This window comes from Chiloscyllium plagiosum, unplaced genomic scaffold (genome assembly GCF_037043375.1).
Source record: "Chiloscyllium plagiosum isolate Xiang-an unplaced genomic scaffold, Cpla_swu_hap1 HiC_scaffold_48, whole genome shotgun sequence".
Taxonomy (NCBI): domain Eukaryota; kingdom Metazoa; phylum Chordata; class Chondrichthyes; order Orectolobiformes; family Hemiscylliidae; genus Chiloscyllium; species Chiloscyllium plagiosum.
In genome coordinates this window covers 49,822,682-49,840,377 of record NW_028270186.1, presented here as the reverse complement: position 1 = coordinate 49,840,377, position 17,696 = coordinate 49,822,682, and the positions used below count along the sequence as shown (strand labels likewise).

The following is a 17,696-nucleotide window of genomic DNA, read 5'->3' as shown; positions in this document are numbered from 1 at the left end:
AGGCAACACATATAGGTAGGGTCCTGTCAAAAGCTACCAATCACGGAGAACTCCATAGAAATGATCGAATCGCTACAGTGAGGAAACAGCCTATTCAGCCCATCAATGCCACACCGAACCTCGAAACAGTATCCCATTGGATAAACCCCGACCCTATCACTCTGAGCCTGCATTTCCCATGGCTAATCCTACACATCCCTGGGTACTTTAGCGTGGCCAATCTACCCTTATCTGTATATCTTTATGCTGCCAGAGGAAAACATAACATCCGGAGGAAACTCACACAGACATGGTGAGAATATGCAATCTCCACACAGGCAGTCATTCAAGGATGGAATTAAACCCAGATCGCTGCGCTCTGAAGCAGCAATGCTAGTCACTGAGCTACTGTGTCACCTTGTGGTGCAGGTTCTCCGTTCCTTGAAAGTGTCGTCACAGGTAGACAGCGCAGTGAAGAAGGCACTTGGTGATCTTCCCTTTATTGTTGCGGGCTTTGTGTCTGAACATTTTCATGACATGTTGCACCTGTCCAGGACATGGGTTTGGCCACTTTTGTAATACTGCCTTTAATTCTGGTCTCCCTGCTGTCGGAAAGATGTTGTCAAACTTGAAAGGGTACAGAAGAGATTTAAAGGAATGTTTCAGGTGTTGGAGGGTTAGAGTTACAGGGAGAATTTGAATAGGCTGGGACTATATTCAAGTGTTGAGGCTAAGGGGTGACCTTAAAGGGGTTTATAAAATCATGAGGGGCACAGATAAGGCAAACAGTCAACGTCTTTTCACAGGATAGGTGAGTCCATAATTAGAAGACAAAGGTTTAAGGTGAGAGGAGAAAGATTTAAAAAGGGACATGAGGGACAACATTTTCACACAGAGACTGCTGTATGTATGGATTGAACAGCCAAAAGAGGTGGTGGAGGCAGGTACAGTTACACCATTTAAAATGCAGTTGGACGGATACATGCATTGGAAGTGTTTAGAGGGAGATGGGCCAAGTGCTGTCAAGGGGGACGAGAATTATTTAGGATATTTGGTCGGTATTGACGATCAGACCGAAAGGTCTTTTTCTGTGCTGTACATGTCCGAGACTCTATTGCCTCTTGAGTCTATAACACAGGAACAGGAGGAGGCTATTCAGCTTCTGAATTTTGTCAGTCAGCTTGTTTGCTCAATTGCTGAGAGTAAAATACAAAAATACATCATTCAGATTTTGATAGTGTTTTACAGAAACAGGAGAAAGTCTTTTAGTCAAGGGAAGCCATTCGGCCCTCAGCTCCATTCCCAGGAGCATCATGTCAGCACACAGCTATTGGAGCCTGTCAGTCACTAGTAGGAGGAGGACGTCTACTTTCGCAAACCTTGGATCAGGAGGCAGTCACTCAGCTGCCCAAGGTTGGGACACAGGAACAAGAGGCAGTCATTCAACTACTTGAGACTGGGATAAAGAGACTGGAGGGAGTCCCTCAGAGCTCGAAACTGGGACACAGGGAAATCTGGAGGTTAGTGAGGCCCCAGCGTACTGTTATGCAAGGACAGCAGGACGTGACTCACTCCCCACCAGTATGGGACACTGGGAGAGAAGGGGAGTTTGCTTGGAGCAAACAGAAATATATGAATAAGTTGCATTGGTGGTCCATTCAATCCTGCCCCCCATTCACTGAGACCACGGCTGATCTGATTATGATTCCCTCATTCCATTTTACGGATACTCCCCTCTCTGCAGCCTCTACTCCATTTGTTGGTCATGTTGCAGACTCAGGTGATGTAACAACACTCACCATGACTCATTCAGAAGGATGGGTCTAACATGATAATATTTGAAGGTCCAATCACAAGAATGAAACACAAAATCAAGGTATTGTCAGATGTTTAGTACTCTCACATTCGCAATCCAACTCGCATAGCCATCCATTACATATTCAGGATGGAGCACTGTGCAGATCTGGCTAGTGCACTGCTGTATGCAACCCAGCAATGTCCACAGTGAAACTCTATGCAGCCCACACCAATGCTTGATCTATAATCCTGGACTAAATGTTCAGTGTGGGGAGCTTTGCAGTCCGCACATGTTCTTTCATATACAAACCCAGGCTGTTGCATTGTTCGGTAACACTGTATTAGATCACTGCCCAGTGCGGAGAAACATGTAACCAATGCTGAAAGTGACAGGATGTGCAGCTACAATCTATTTGCAGCTCCATATCTCCACTGTGCCTTGACAAGGGATGCTATGAATGTGAAAGTCACTGCAAGGAAGAGATGTAAATAGAAACAATTTAAATACAAATAGTTCTGATTAAGGCGAATATCACTCTAGTATTTAAAGGTGAAATAACTGAGATAATATCCAATAAGGTTTTGTGAACGGTGCAAAGAATTAAGAGGGGGGTGGTGATGTTATAGTGGTTGCACTATCGGCCTCCAAATAATCAATGGGAGTTAGAGGAACAAATATGCAGGGAGACTGGCGAGACTTGCAGGAGCAATACGGTTGTCATTATAGGTGTTTTTAATTTCCTTCACATAGACTGGGACTTCCAGATGGTTATGACCTTTTATGGAAAATGATTTTTTAAGTGTGTTCAGGAAAGTTTCCACAAGCAATATATCGAGGCTTCTACTGGGGAAGGGACTTACTTTTGGGAAATAGGGTAGGATAGGTGACGGAGGTAAAGTGGGGGAGCATTTTGGGAAAAGTGACTAGAGCTGAGGGTGAAGGGAAAGTGAAATGGGTTACCTCAGATTGCAACAGGATCTGGACCAGATAGGCCAATGGGCTGAGAAGTAGCAGATGGAGTTTAATTGAGATAAATGCGAGGTGCTGCATTTTCGGAAAGCAAATTTAGCAGGACGTATACACTTAATGGTCAGGTCCCAGGGAGTGTTGCTGAACAAAGAGACCTTGGAGCGCAGGTTCATAGCTCCTTGAAAGTGGAGTCGCAGGTAGATAGTATAGTGAAGAAGGCGTATGGTATGCTTTCCTTTTTGGTCAGAGTATTGAGTGCAGGAGTTGAAAGATCATGTTGCAGCTGTACAGGACATTGGTTAGGCCACAGTTGTAATATTGCGTGCAATTCTGCTCTCCTTCCTATCGGAAAGATGTTGTGAAACTTGGGCGGCACGGTGGCACAGTGGTTAGCACTGCTGCCTCACAGCGCCAGAGACCCGGGTTCAATTCCCGACTCAGGCGACTGACTGTGTGGAGTTTGCACATTCTCCCCGTGTCTGCGTGGGTTTCCTCCGGGTGCTCCGGTTTCCTCCCACAGTCACAAAGATGTGCGGGTCAGGTGAATTGGCCATGCTAAATTGCCCGTAGTGTTAGGTTAAAGGGGTAAATGTAGGGGTATGGGTGGGTTGCGCTTCGGCGGGTCGGTGTGGACTTGTTGGGCCGAAGGGCCTGTTTCCACACTGTAAGTAATCTAATCTAAAACTTGAAAGGGTTCAGAAAAGACTTACAAGGAGGTTGCCAGGGTTAGAGGATTTGAGCTATAGAGAGAGGCTGAATAGGCTGGGGCTGTTTTCGCTGGAGCATCTGATGCTGAGGGGTGACATTATAGAGGTTTTCAAAATTATAAGGGCCATGGATAGGGTAAATAGGTAAAGTCTTTTTCCTGGGGTCAGGGAGTCCAGAAGTGGAGGGTATAGTTTTAGGGTGAGAGGGGAAAGATACAAAAGATACCTACGGGGCAACTATTTCACACAGAGGATGGTACGTGTATGGAATGAGCTGCCAGGTGAAGTAGTGGAGGCTGGTGCAAGTAGAACACTTAAGAGGCATTTGGATGAGTATATGAATAGGAAGGGTTTGGAGTGTTATGGGCCGGGTGCTGGAAGGTGGGACTAGATTGGTTTGGGATATGTGGTCAGCATGAATGGGTTGGATCGAAGGGTGTGTTTCCATGCTGTACATCTCTATTAATCTCTGTTTTTGGTGCACCATACTGGTGAGAAGGTCCAAATAGATATTCTCCATGATGAGCTTACAAAGACCCAACAGGCCCTCGGAGTTTCAGACATCCAACACAACAGAATATTTTTTTCCTAGCACAGAAAGTAAGGATGTATTTTTTTTTTCCCATGTGCATCTGCGTAATATACTCTGGGCAGGTCCAGGAAAAGAGAAACCGTGTCCACCTCCAATTCGGTACCCAAGACCCACTCTAGCACACCTAACACAGTGATCCAATATATACGAAGCCTTCAGCAGGACCACATGCAATGAGTAAGAGTGCCTCTAGTCATTCTGCATTTAGGACATGCTGAAGATAATCCCACACTGAATTTTGTGAGAAAATCCGGTGACAGAAGAATTTTCAACTGCATGGAATGGGTCCCCTATTACAGATCAAAATCCTTCGAGCATTTTAACAAACATCTTCCCATGTCTCCAAAGAGATCTATACCCCCCAACTCTCTCGCCCAGACGTCACGAAGCTGTACAGTCTTGTCTGAGGGGACACTCTGCAACAAATGATAAAGGGTACTAACAAAGAGTGTATCCTTAGCAATATGCACCCACTTCTCTGTATTGGATCTGGATGAGTCTGTTAAAAGTGTGTGTTTTTAAAATCAAATCACTAATCTGGAAAAAAAAAACATAAGAAGTCCCTACCAGGTAGTCCATATTTACGAGTTATTTGATCAAATGGTATCATTGTTTCTCCCTCACGTTACACGTGGTGGCTCATTGGTTTGCACTGCTGACTCACCGCACCAGGGTCCCGGATTTGGATCCAGTCTTGGGCGACTGGCTGTGTGGAGTTAGTATGTTCTCAACTGTGTCTGCGTAGGTTTCCTCGCACAGTCACAAAGATGTGCAGGTTAGATGAATCGGCAATTGATAAATCGCTCATAGAGTTCCAGGATCTGTAAGTTCAGACATCAGTCAAGATAAATATAGGATGGTAGGGGAATGGATTTGGTGGGTTACTCTTCAGAGTTCCAATGGGCTCGTATCCACACTGTAGGGATTCTACCAATTCTAAATTACCCAAGCAAGGTACCCCCTCGCTGCCCACAGTTTAAATCTGGAATCCATTTTCCCCGATTGACAACCTGGTATACCAATTTAAGGGGTAAGAAACGTGGTTTTGGCTGTATTGCCCTCGATCTGACGTATTGTCCTTAAAGTTTTAACAGTATTGATAATCATTATTTATTAACAATCCTCCACAAATGTTGTCAAAAGAACAACAGACTAATAAGGGTTCACTTTGTCTGAGAGGGCTCAATGTCGAGCCGTATTGACGTCGAGTCCTCAGCGGCCCAGGCACTAACATAGGATGATAAAAGAGCTTAATTGATAGCTTTTAATCGGGGAAATCAACTCCCCACAATCTGTGGAGCATTTGCAATTTTGTTAGCATGATAAAGAATCGCTTATGGTACCAAATATAAAAGCTAAAAGAGCCATTATGTTTCTTAAATATCTGTCTGGGAAATATCAAAGAAAGCATTCACACGGGTGGTAGGAAATGAGGAAGGACATTCATTTTAATAACAGCTATCCGACCTCGACAGGAGATTGGAAATGCCTCCCAACTTGGTTTAATTTTGTCATATAAATGGTCACAGTTCATGTTAAAAAAATGATCAAAGACAGATATAATGAAGATACTGAAACAGGGAAACCACCCCAGTGACCATTTAAAAGGAAATCAAGATTTGCCCTCAGTATCAGTTATTTCCCTAAGAACATCCATAGGCATGGCCTCCAACTTTGTAAAATTAATCTTATCGCCCAGAAAGGCAACAAGTGAATTAACGCATTGCATCACATGAACTACCGAAATTACGGGATTTGACAAAAACATAAGACAATCATCTGCATACAATGTAATTGTGAGAAACAAAGCTCACTCAGTTCAATAATTTCAGTCCGAGACAAGATCTGAATCAGTAGTGTCATTTATTTTACCCTTGCAAGAGGGTGCGATGTCCACTGTCTACAAGGCAGTGACACACACACACACACTGAATTCAATGAATACACGATATTTATGTAATTTGGTTCCTTTTTTATCCCATTGCTTCTCCACGTTAACATCTTCCACTTCTCTAAGACCGGCACCCATTACTCCTGTTTATCTCTTGCCTTATCGTGCCTTGTCTGTACCAAAATGCTTATTTATGGCCGCACAAGGCCGTTTGACCACATCCCGCTGTGGCCCATTGTTAGGTATATCCTTTCTTCACCATTATCTACTCCCTCCATCTGTGCTTTCCCCAACCATACTGATCCTTATGACCTTTTAATTGGGGTTTGTTCGTGTGTTTCTGTAAAAGTGGGAAACAGAAGCTTATAACTACTGCTTGTGCAAGTAGTTAACCTACATTCTCACAGCACCTTATCTATTTGTCTGGAACATCTACCATTGTTTTGCAGTCACGTTTCATTCTTGCATACAATTTTAGCTAATACAAAAACAATTATGCATTTCCTCCACATAGTTTGCATTGTAGTTGACTCAACTCTTGACTGAAACAATTACACACTGGTTTGAGTTCATTTACCTTGCATAAGTAATTATAATTGCAGAAATAACACTACTTTACCTATATCCCCACAGTAATCTTCCATGACTTCTGTCCTAATTCTGGCGCAGATATGTTGACATCCTTACGGATGGCGGCCAGTGGCTCAATCACCAACGTAAACTACAATGATGAAAGATATCAAACTTGTCGGCTGCCTGGAGAAATATTAATATTACTGGTTGGCACACCATTAGTGAGAACCGCAGCCAGAGGATCGCGGTAAAGGACCCTCGCCCACTTGATAAAAACTTTGCGTAGACCAAACCGTTCTAATGCTCAGAAGAGATCCGGCCACTCAACCAAATCAAATGCCTTCTCTCATCGAAAGAGATCAATAATCCCTGGGCAGATTGTTGTTGCCACTCTTGGATCATATTGAGTAACCTCTTTACATTGTAGGAAGATCTGCGGCCCTTTATAAAGCCTGTTGTTCCTCTTTGGCAACGAAGGCAGCAAAGTTTCCAGCCTTAATGCTCGGGTCTCAGAATGGATTTTGAAACCAACATTTAAAAGTTAGATTGGCGTGTAAGAAGCACAATCCTCCAGGGTCTTACTTTCTTCATCATCAGAGAGATATGAGCCTCTCCTAAGGATCGAGGGAGGGATTCCTGACTGTATGAGTGACAGAACATCAGCCCTGACAATAGGTTTATAAATTATTTTAAAAATTCACTCGGAAATCCGTCAGGACCGTGTGCCTTTACATTCTAAAGCTGCTTCACACCCTCCTGCGCTGACAATGGTGCATTAAGGCACAACACCTATTCAGGGGTTGCTCCTGGAAGACCCAGTTCTTGAAAAATGACTCTATCTTAATCCATCTATCCTCACAATGTTCAGTCTGAAATAATTTGGATAAAAATCTCGGACAGGCTGCATTAATCTTTTTGGAATCAAACGTAAGGATCCCAGTACCTTCCCTAAGTCAGGTAATGGCTTGAGAGGGGCGTTCGTTTTCCTGGCAAGATAGGCTAAATACCTGCCTGGCTTATCACCATGTTCAAACAGCCTTTGTTTTGCAAAAGTATGTTCCTTCTTGGCTGTCTGTGTGAGCGTGGAATTCACAGTAGACCGAAGCGTTGTGATCCTCTGCAGCTTAGCCACTGAGGGTCTGTCACAGTATGCCCTCTCGGCTGCCCTCAGCTGTGCCTCAAGCCAGCGTTCCTGCTCCCCCTTCTGCTGCATCCTAAGGAATAATTATTCCTTTGGCATAAGCCTTAGCAATTTCCCATAGAATGGATGGCTACTGGTTGAATCCGAATTAATGGCTAAGAAAGAACTGAATACATTGCAGAAATACTCAATGAACTAACTAGCCTTAAGAATAAAGGGATACATTCGCTAGTGTCTCGAATCTGTTATATTGCCCTTAATCTTAATCAATAAGTATACTGCTTCATGGTCAGAAATGATAATAGTCCCAATTGTGCAGGATGCCACCGAATCTAAGATTGCTGCAGGGATGGAGAAGAGATCAACCATCGTGTGGCATTTCTGCTGGTTAAAGAAGAAAATAAAATCCCTACTTGTGAGGTAGATCTGCCTCCAGACATCCACCAGCTCTAGTGCTGCACACAAATCCACCAATTGCTTACATTATAACGAGGGTATTGGAGGACCTTTGGACATTCTGTCCACTGTGGGGTACGTAAGACAGTTGAAATCGTCTATAATAATGTGGCACGAAGCAAGATAACTTAATTTGGAAACTGCATCTACCACGGTTTTAAGAGGGCGCGCCGGGAGGCAATAAACATTCAAAATACTGTATTTTTTCCCATTGTTCAAGGATTTCGGGATTATGATTCTCCTGTGAGTGTCAAATATAATCTAGTAATTTAACTGGAAGATTCTTCCTATCCAGTATGGCTCTCCCCTACTCCTACTATTAAAAAACAAGAAATAAACCCGACCAAACCCACCCTGCTGTAATGTCAAATGTTCCTTGTCATCAAGGTGCATCTCCTGCAATAGGACAACATCCACCCTCTCCTTTCTAAGACTAGAAAGTACATTTTTACTCTTGACTGGACGATGGATCCGCTTATTGTTCCAGCTACACCATTTAAGATCATCATTATCCATCACGCACTGTAGCAACATTTGAGCTCTAGAGAGGAAGAACTCGAATTACACATCACTGATCATGAATGAAAAAAGACTCATAGAGCTTAAAAACAACACAAACTAAGACTACTGCAACTAACAAGCTCTCAAAACTTTCCAAAACTAAACTCATAAAAAAAAACAAAAGAAGAAACAAAATCCAAAGTGCCAATGACATTCGATTGGGAATTTATCTCACGCCCGCTCAGTGGGGACGGTTCCATATCACAAAATGTTATCTTCTGCCTGCTACCAATATGACATCCAGGGCAATTAACAACAAAAATCGAGCTTCAACTGCCCATTGGTCGGTATTTAATCATCACAAGTACCTTTGCAACCCGCACCCCAGATACAAACAAGGAAAGAGAAAAAGAGTAGTAATACTAATGAGGAAGTTAAAAGTGAATACTCTACCCATCCCCGACTACAATTTAACACTGGTTAATACCAGAAAATTCCTAGAAAATTTCTTTAAGAGAGAAACATGATTATCTAAACATCCATCTTACTTTAAAAAGTCACAAAGTTTTCACTTTCTCTGGAGTGTCAGACGAGTGTATGGATCCATTGAAAGCAATACGGAGCACCGCTGGGTACCGTAAGGAATACTGAATTCCGAGTTCCCTTACTCTTCTCTTGATGGCATCAAAAGATTTTCTTTCCTGAGTCACCACCGTTGAAAAATCCTGAAAGAACATAATACTGGAGCCCTCGTGAATAAAAGCAATCGGATCTGTCTCCTGTGTGCCGGAAATTCCATCAGTCTTTGTTTAGCCCCATGACGATGTAACTACACAAGGATAGGACAAAGACGTTGGTCTGAGTCTGACCTGCGCACCATAACCCAAAGAACTGCCTCAGTCTTCACTTGTCCCTTTTCAGTTTTGAAGTGAAGGAATCACAGCAGCCAGTTCTCAATAAACTCACCCGCTGACCACCTTCCGTCCGGTCCAGCAAACCGACGATGTGAACATTCTTCATCCTACCCCTGTTCTCGAGGTCGTCGTCATGTTCAGTTAAGGTATGGACCTGGTTTTCAAAGGAATCTAATGAGAGGAATTGATCGCGGTCTCTGCCATTGCAGCTCGGCGCTTGACATCATCTTTTCTGTTTCCAAGGCTGTCAAGTTGCTGCTCATGTTTTTGGAGCTCTGCTGAGAGCGGCTCTAGCCATGGCTGTCCTTCAATCATGGCTTCAATCATTTCACCTAACTTGGTGAACTCAGTGACCAAGGCCTGGTGAGGAACTCGGTCCATGGAACGAGCAGAGTGGGTTGCAGCTACAGCCTCAGGCAGGCTCGATGCTTCTGACGGGGGCACCACTTGTTGGGACTTACTCGATCCTTTCCCGTGTTTTGTCATTTCCACTTGACAAAACGGGATTAGTAAAGATTCTATCGCTCTTTTAGTGTTGAAATTTACATACATGGCTAGGATGGGATGGGTTAGAGAACCACTTTGCCCGTGCTGTGATGCAGAGCCCAGCAAAACAGACCTTCCGGATCGCCGGCATGTTGGATTCCCCCTTAATGTTGTATCGATATTATCGTTTCATTTTTCATTATATTCCTGGATGTTCTGGAACCGTGTAATTTGATATAACTGTCTACATTTTCCCCACACTGCACATTGCTGCCCATTCCTCGATAATCCTTGACTCTGTTGTTATTCATGAACCTTCTGTCGGTGCGTCAAAAATATTCAATATTTCTGCCTCCAATGGTCTGTAGGGAAGAGTGTTCCAAAGACTCACAGCATTTTGAGTAAACAAATATAGTGAGTGAGCAAACATTCAGCAGAACTAACATAAAGTAAACTATTTTGGAATGAAGGATGAAACAATGGTAATCAATTTAAATGGAGAGAAATAGCAGAATTCTGTGTCACAGGCGGTTTCCATGTTCTTGGTACATGAATCATATGAAGTCTGTATGCAGATGCAGCAAGTGATTTGGGAGGTTAATGGAATGATGCTGTTTTTGGCAAAAGGTATCAGGTTCAATCGCAGGAATGTTTAACTGCATCTGTACAGGGCATTGCAGAGACCACACCTGATGCATTGTGTGCAGTTTTGATCTCCTGAAACAAAATGAAAGGATATAATTCTTTTCGAAGATATACCTGGAATGTCGGTCTTTTGTTATGGAGGATTATCAGTTTCGATCTTAGCTGAGAAATAGTATTGAACCATTCATGACTTTCTGAAAAGTGTATCAATTGGATGTGCATTCTCTCTTGAATAAATTTTAAGAAAAAGGTGTATTGATATTAACACACATACTATGACGACACCTACCGATATTTACAACTTACACAGACGCATGATTTAAATTAAAAAATGCGAACAATTTTTGCGATTGAAAGGAATGACGCACTTGCATAGAATCTATAATCAAGTTTTCCAGATAATGTTCCAGGAGAGCACACATGGCCCAGTTTGGTGTTCCGTTGACATTATTGTATGTTCCAACACAGAGAGGGAGAAAACTGTTCCCTGGCTGAGATGCAGCAGCCTATTGATCTCTCTCTCTCTTGCTTTGTTCCGCCCGATAGCAAAATGTGAGACCAGAAAATCCCTGAGTTATCTTTACCACTTGTGAAGGATTCCTGGTGAGGATTCATTGGAATCTCTCCACTGCTGAAACAAAGGGAATTCAGCTAAGTCCAAGTGTTCTCGGAAGAAATCCCACGACCAGAACATTGTGTGAGCAGAATAACTTCAAAGGCAGAATAACATTTGGGGCAATCCATCATTTTGACATTTGTTATGAGTTCAGCTTTCTGGGTCTCACATTTCTCTTGAAAATGACCTACGCTGAGACTTATATCATTGGCCACTTCACCAAACTGGTTACAATTAAGGTTGGTGTAACCAGTGGAGGAGTGGGACTGAAAAAGGAGACAGTGACCCTCCAACTTTGGTTGGAACACAAATGAAAAATTCTCAAAGGGCTGTTCAAGTGCAATTCCCTTCCCCAGACGTTTGTGGTGCATGAATGTTTACATTTAATTAAAGTTGTATTTGGTGACATTTGACAGGCAAGTGAATTTAGGAAAATGGTATACAGACAGAAAAGTGCTGCTGAGACGAAAATCACATCACCCATGATCTTTGTGCGTTTGAGAACGGTGACAAAGTGTCTAATGGTCCACTCCTGCTGCTCAGCCCTATGTTCCTATGTTCCATTCAACCCCTCATCCTTCCTGCAAGGAGCAAATCGAGGCTACTTCCTCCAAATACCTGGTCTACAGGAACACAAGATATCATTCATTCCCTCCAGACTATCACACACGGTTTAGTGTGGGTTGGAAAATTTAATTGGGAAATAGAGGCTGGGTTCGAAAGGCGCCTCTGGTCTCTTTACAGAGTGTCTCCTCTCTGCAACTCGTGCTTTATTTGTTGGTCATATTATAGACCCAGGTTCCCTGTGAATACATTCCCTATAACTCACCCAGAGATGACTCACAAAATACTTTACTCTCTCTAATTGCAACATTCAATAACAGAACGTTCAGGAAAATTTCAACCATTAACTTTATAATTACAGAATATGAGGACATAAAGAACAAGATCGGTAATTCGAACGATCAAGCCATTGTATACAATTATTGCTGATCTACTGTTGACTTTAACTCCTCTTTAATGCCAATTCATCACACCCCTTAGCTCTCTGACAGGTCAAAAATCCATCTACATCCTCCTTAGATGCTTTCAGTGATGTAGCTCCAATAACTCTCTAGCCAAGATAATTTCTGACAGTGATTACTCTCTGTGAGAGGAAAACACTTCCTACACATACACCGTCACCTATTGATGTGAAAAAGAGGTGAACACAGGGGCTCAGAAAAGAGTGAATGGCTTTGATATCAAGGCAGTATTTGACTGAGGATGGCATCGGGACCGCCTACTTACTTGAGCTGAATGGGAATCAGATGTAACCTCCCACTTGTCTGGGTCTTTCAGAGCACAAAGAAAGATGCTTGTGGTCAGTGGCCAATAGTCCTCTCAGTTCCGGGACATCTCTGCAGGAGATCCTCAGGTTAACCTCCTCAGCACAAGCATCTTCAGCTGCTCCATCAATGTATTTCCCCATCATAAGATCTGAAGTGGGGATGATGACTGAAGATCACACAATGCTCAGAACATTATCTTGGCTCCATTATTTGTAGAACGTGTGCTACTTTAACACGACTTGCTGGCAGTGAGGAGGGAAGCCAAATGTTTAGTGTCAAGTCTCAAGGAGGCATCTCCCATCTTCGAGAAGACACACCCATGTTCTCCATGGAGGTCAGATGTTGCTGGGAAGAGTTAACTCTTTTATAATGAAGGTCTTGTGGCTGCTGTCGGGATTATGGATAACATGACGTTCATTGCAGGATCACACACCAATTGAACTGTATTAATATTTGGAGAGTTTATTCAAAAGCCTGAACCTCTCTCTCTCTTTCTCTCTCTGTCTCAATCAAAATAGGGAGTGCGTGCGGTTGGGTGGAACGTTTGCAGAGGCTCTTAAACTATCGAGAATCATGTAACCCGAGTGACATGAATGCCATGGAATTCATCTCTGTATCAGTGCCTGTTTAGAACATGATGAGTGATTGCCCATCTCCCTTAAGGTTGAAAGCAATCACCTCTTATTCTCTCACTGAGCTTCACTCACTGCTCATGGTGCCATTATCTCAGGGATTAGTCCAGTGAAACTTCAGGGAAAGTCTATCCACAGTATCCTAAATACTACCTCAAAAACACTGTCAGGGATGATCGCAATAATCCTTTTCTCTCACTTAGACATCGCCGTTTATTTCCTGTGCCACAAAAGCCATTTCTTCTCTGTGCACTACGTTTGACATGGAATTCATAAGTCCCTTACATCCGTACGTCAGCATCAATAAAGCTAGCACCAGCGATGTTTATGGATATATGCAACAGTCTCGGTGAGAACTTAAATGAGATTGAATACACCCAAAATAGGGGATGATCACTCACCTGAATAAAAATGAGCTGTAGGAATATGGGAAAGAGGCAGAGGAAGGGAGCTATCTTTACTTTTCAGCTTCTCTCACAGAATGTATGCAGCCCTGGTGAGGCCAGCATGTTATGCTGATCTTGAACTGAGTGGCTGGTTCAACTGTTCCACAGGACAGTAAAGAGTAAAACACATTGCTGTGGGTTTGTAGTGTTACAACGCAGGAGCAATTCTCCTGCTTAATTAAAATCAGCAACAGAGAAAAGATTTATCCCATGCAGTAATATGATTAAAAGTAAAAATTAACAACTTTATTTCTTAAAGTATAAAAGGGAATAATAAACGAACGACTGTTTACAACTTCTTCCTCTAACCTACTTTTTACCTTCCCCCTCCACAATATTAGTCCGATAAGATGGCGAATGAAGATTTACAAAGCAAAACTTCTAACCTCAAAACCAGGAAGCTTTTGGCTCTTCTCCATATTCCTGTTTTCTTTTCGTCCTGGGAATTCTGCTTCACCACTTGCTAATCAATAAAAGTACCCTTAAAAGACCTATTTTTCAGGCAGTATTTGCATGCTAGTAGCTTGGTAGTTCTCCTCTCAACTGTTCAATTTTCCACCCTCAAACTATTGGATTATGTCATTGGCCTTTACGATTGTCAATTTCCGCAATTCAAACTTGATTCGAGGTGGGTATTTTGGAGTATAATTTAAAATGTTCTGCTGAATTTATTTTTGGCTCGAGACAATGAGCTAATCGAGTTTTTCAATCAAAGGTTACATTATATCTATTTTTCAGAGCACTTGGTGCTGTCAGGTAGTTATTGCTGGCTTTTAATTCTCTTAAAGGTACAGTACACCCACATGTTCATCACAGAAGTTACACGGAAACCTGACGAGGGAAGCATGACACATTGACTTCACCAAAGGACGTGAGGCAAGCAGATGAGTTTTTATAACAATTGATAATGGTTGCTTTTAAATTCCACCAATTTCCTTCATGAGATATTCTGTGTTTCTAAATTATGAGTCAATGGCTTGACAATCATAAACTGTCTTCCCCTATGTGCAGAGAACAAGTTAAACATCCTCAAGAGCAATTATTTAGTGATGGACATGTGGTTAGACGGAACTTAAAACTGTTGCATCCGGATTGTACAAAGTCACAAATCATGGTTTATTCAGAAGTTGCACTGAGACTGAGGACCATATCATGATGGTGGTATTGGACACGATTGGTGGGGGCGTGGGGGAGGACATGGAGATGTATATCTGTGAAGGACAAAATGAATTATGGAGTTTCAGAACAGTCTGGTTCCATCTCGCATATCAGTGAGTAATTTATAAATAGTGCTTTGTTAGTTATAATTTATAAGGAAATGAACTTTTGTTTGGAACTGAAGACATTGACTTCCACTTTCCAAAATTTACATATCATGAGTAGAAATTCAGATCAACACGGTTTAGTAGACAAATATAATGACTTACCAGGAACACCAACTATGGCCAGGATGGGATAGTAACCACCTTGAATAATCAAAAGGATATCCAGGATCCGCAATGTTAATGATATCCAAGGCTGGGAAAGCCAGTAAAGACCCGAGTATAAACTCCTGTCCATTGTTGGAACATTGCAGTCTAATGTTCTCAGATTCTGATCCATTGTTGGAACATTCCAGTCTAATGTTCTCAGCTCCTGATACATTGTTGTACCATTCCAGTCTAATGTTCTCTGATTCTGATCCATTGTGGAACAATCCAATCCTAGGTCCTTAGATTTTGAACCATTATTGTAACATTCCAGTCTAATGTTCGCACATTTTGATCTCTTCACCCCCTCTCTCTCGAGCTGCTGATCCCTGTTAGTGCTGTCAGTGATACTCCTACTCATACTATGGGATAACACATTTACAGAGCCCATTTATCAGTCAATGATGGAAACTCTCCACTGGGATAATTAGGATCCACAGAGATTGACATTAATCACAGTCACTGAACAAATAGCTCCAGTTAACCTCTTTCATTTCAATATTGATTTTATTAAAAATCAAAACAACGTTTAAAATTTACACATTTGGGATGAGATATAAGGGGGTGACTAAAGGAAGGAATATTGGAGATGGAAGCTTGATTGTATGTAATCATTCAATCTCCCTTGGATATGGGAGTAATGTCAAAGGATTGTCAGAATATAAACACGTTTCTCCGTTTATAAATGGAGACATAAAGTCTGTAACTACTGATCAGTGATTATATTGCAAGTAAAATATGGAGGGAACTTTTCTAGTCCATAATTAGACAGGAAAATGTGCGTACAACAACATGAGTTTTAGCAGACAAATGGCATGGATATGTTAACAGAGAATATGATGTGTCAGACAATTCAGATGGTTATTCGAGGATCAGAGAGGGCCGGCGAGGGTCTTGCTGTTAATGTTGTCGATGTCAATCAACTGTGATTAAGTACCATTCGCTGGATTTCAATTGCAGTGTGATTATGATACTGTGGACATTGCTGCTGAGACTGGAGGAATGGAACATGATATTTCCCAGTCATCTGTATTGGAATATTACTCTTTATAAACCATATGAAGATCAAATTCCAGGGTATATCTCCAAGGAGGAACGAGAAGATCCAATATTAACTAAGCAACCAGAAGACATTGGAGCAGAAATTTGGCCATTCAGCGCATTGAGCCTGCTCCACCATACAATGATGAACTTTTCATCGCCATTCTCCCGCTTTCTATCTGTAACCCTTGATTCACTTTGCATTCAAGGACCTATCTGTCTCACTCTTAAATATACTCCATGACCTTGCCTCGACAGTCTTCTGTAGCAGTGAATTCCATAGATTCACCACTATCTGGCTGAAGAGGTTCCTCCTTACCTTTGTTCTAAAAGGTCTCCTCTTTACGATGTCGCCTCGGGACCTAGTCTCTCCTACCATTGGAAATTAATTTCCAATATCAACTCTGTACAGGTCATTCAGTATTCTGTAAATTTCAATTCGACTTCCCAGTATCTTTCTGAATTATATTAAATATAGACCCAGAGCCCTCAGGTGTTCTTCATATGTTAAGCTTTTCATTCCTGGGACTATTCTCTTGAATCTCCTTGAAAACGTACCAGGTCCAGTACATCCTTCCTGAGATATGGGACCCAAAACTGTGCACAATCATCTAGATGTGTCCTGACCAAAGCCTTATAGCGCTTCAGAAGTACAACCCTGCATTTATATTCAAGCCCTCTTGAAATAAATCCCATAATTGTATTTGTCTCATAACTACTGACAACATGCAAGTTTACCTTTCGAGACTCCTGGACGAGAACTCCCTCGTCTTTTTGCACTTCAAGACTTCTGAACTTGCTCGCTATTTGGTAAATAGTCAATGCCTGTATTCTTCCTGGCAAAGTGCATGACGTCACACTTTCCCACGTTATACTCCACCTGCCACTTCTTTGCGCACTCCCCCAACCTGTGAAAATCCTTCATCAGGAGAAAGTGAAGACCGCAGATGCTGGAGATCAGAGGCAAAACGTGTGGTGCTGCAAATGCACAGCCAGTCAGGTAGCATCCGAGGAGCAGGAGATTCGACGTTTCAGGCATAAAGTCTTCATCAGGAATGAGTGGGGTGGGTGAAATGGGGCTGAGAGATAAATGAGAGGGGCTGAGGCTGGGAGGACGTTAGCTTGGAAGGCGATACCTGGATGAAGGTGGGTGGTGATAGTGATAGGTCACAGTGGAAGGTGGAGTGGATAGATGGGTAGTAAGATGGACAGTTAGTTCAGTTAAACAGGGTGGTGCTGAGTTGGAGGGTTAGTTCTGGGATAAGGTGGTGGGAAGGGAGATGAGGAAACTGGTGAAATTGCCCTTGATACCGTATTTTTAGAGGTTCCTAAGGCGGAAGATGATGAATTTTTCCTCCAGACGACTGTTGGCTAGAATTTGGCAGTGGAGGAGGCCAACAACTTGCAAGTCCTTGGTGCAGTGGGAGAGAGAGTTGAAGTATTCAAGCACAGGGAAGTGGGGTTGTTGGGTATGTGCGTCTGAGAGTGTTCCCTGAACCGTTCTGCAAG

The 17,696-nt window shown here is 42.5% G+C and overlaps 1 protein-coding gene across 1 annotated transcript in view; it reads right to left on the bottom strand.

Annotated features, from left to right (window-relative positions):
* LOC148135925 (putative G protein-coupled receptor 139) overlaps positions 1 to 15,321 on the bottom strand; it is a 120,237-nt gene extending 104,916 nt beyond the window's left edge. The window contains exon 1 of the mRNA XM_087984468.1: positions 15,105 to 15,321. Within this exon, the coding sequence (XP_087840594.1) occupies positions 15,105 to 15,321 (217 nt within the window). The remainder of the gene's footprint in view (positions 1 to 15,104) is intronic.
* Positions 15,322 to 17,696: the final 2,375 nt, after the last annotated feature.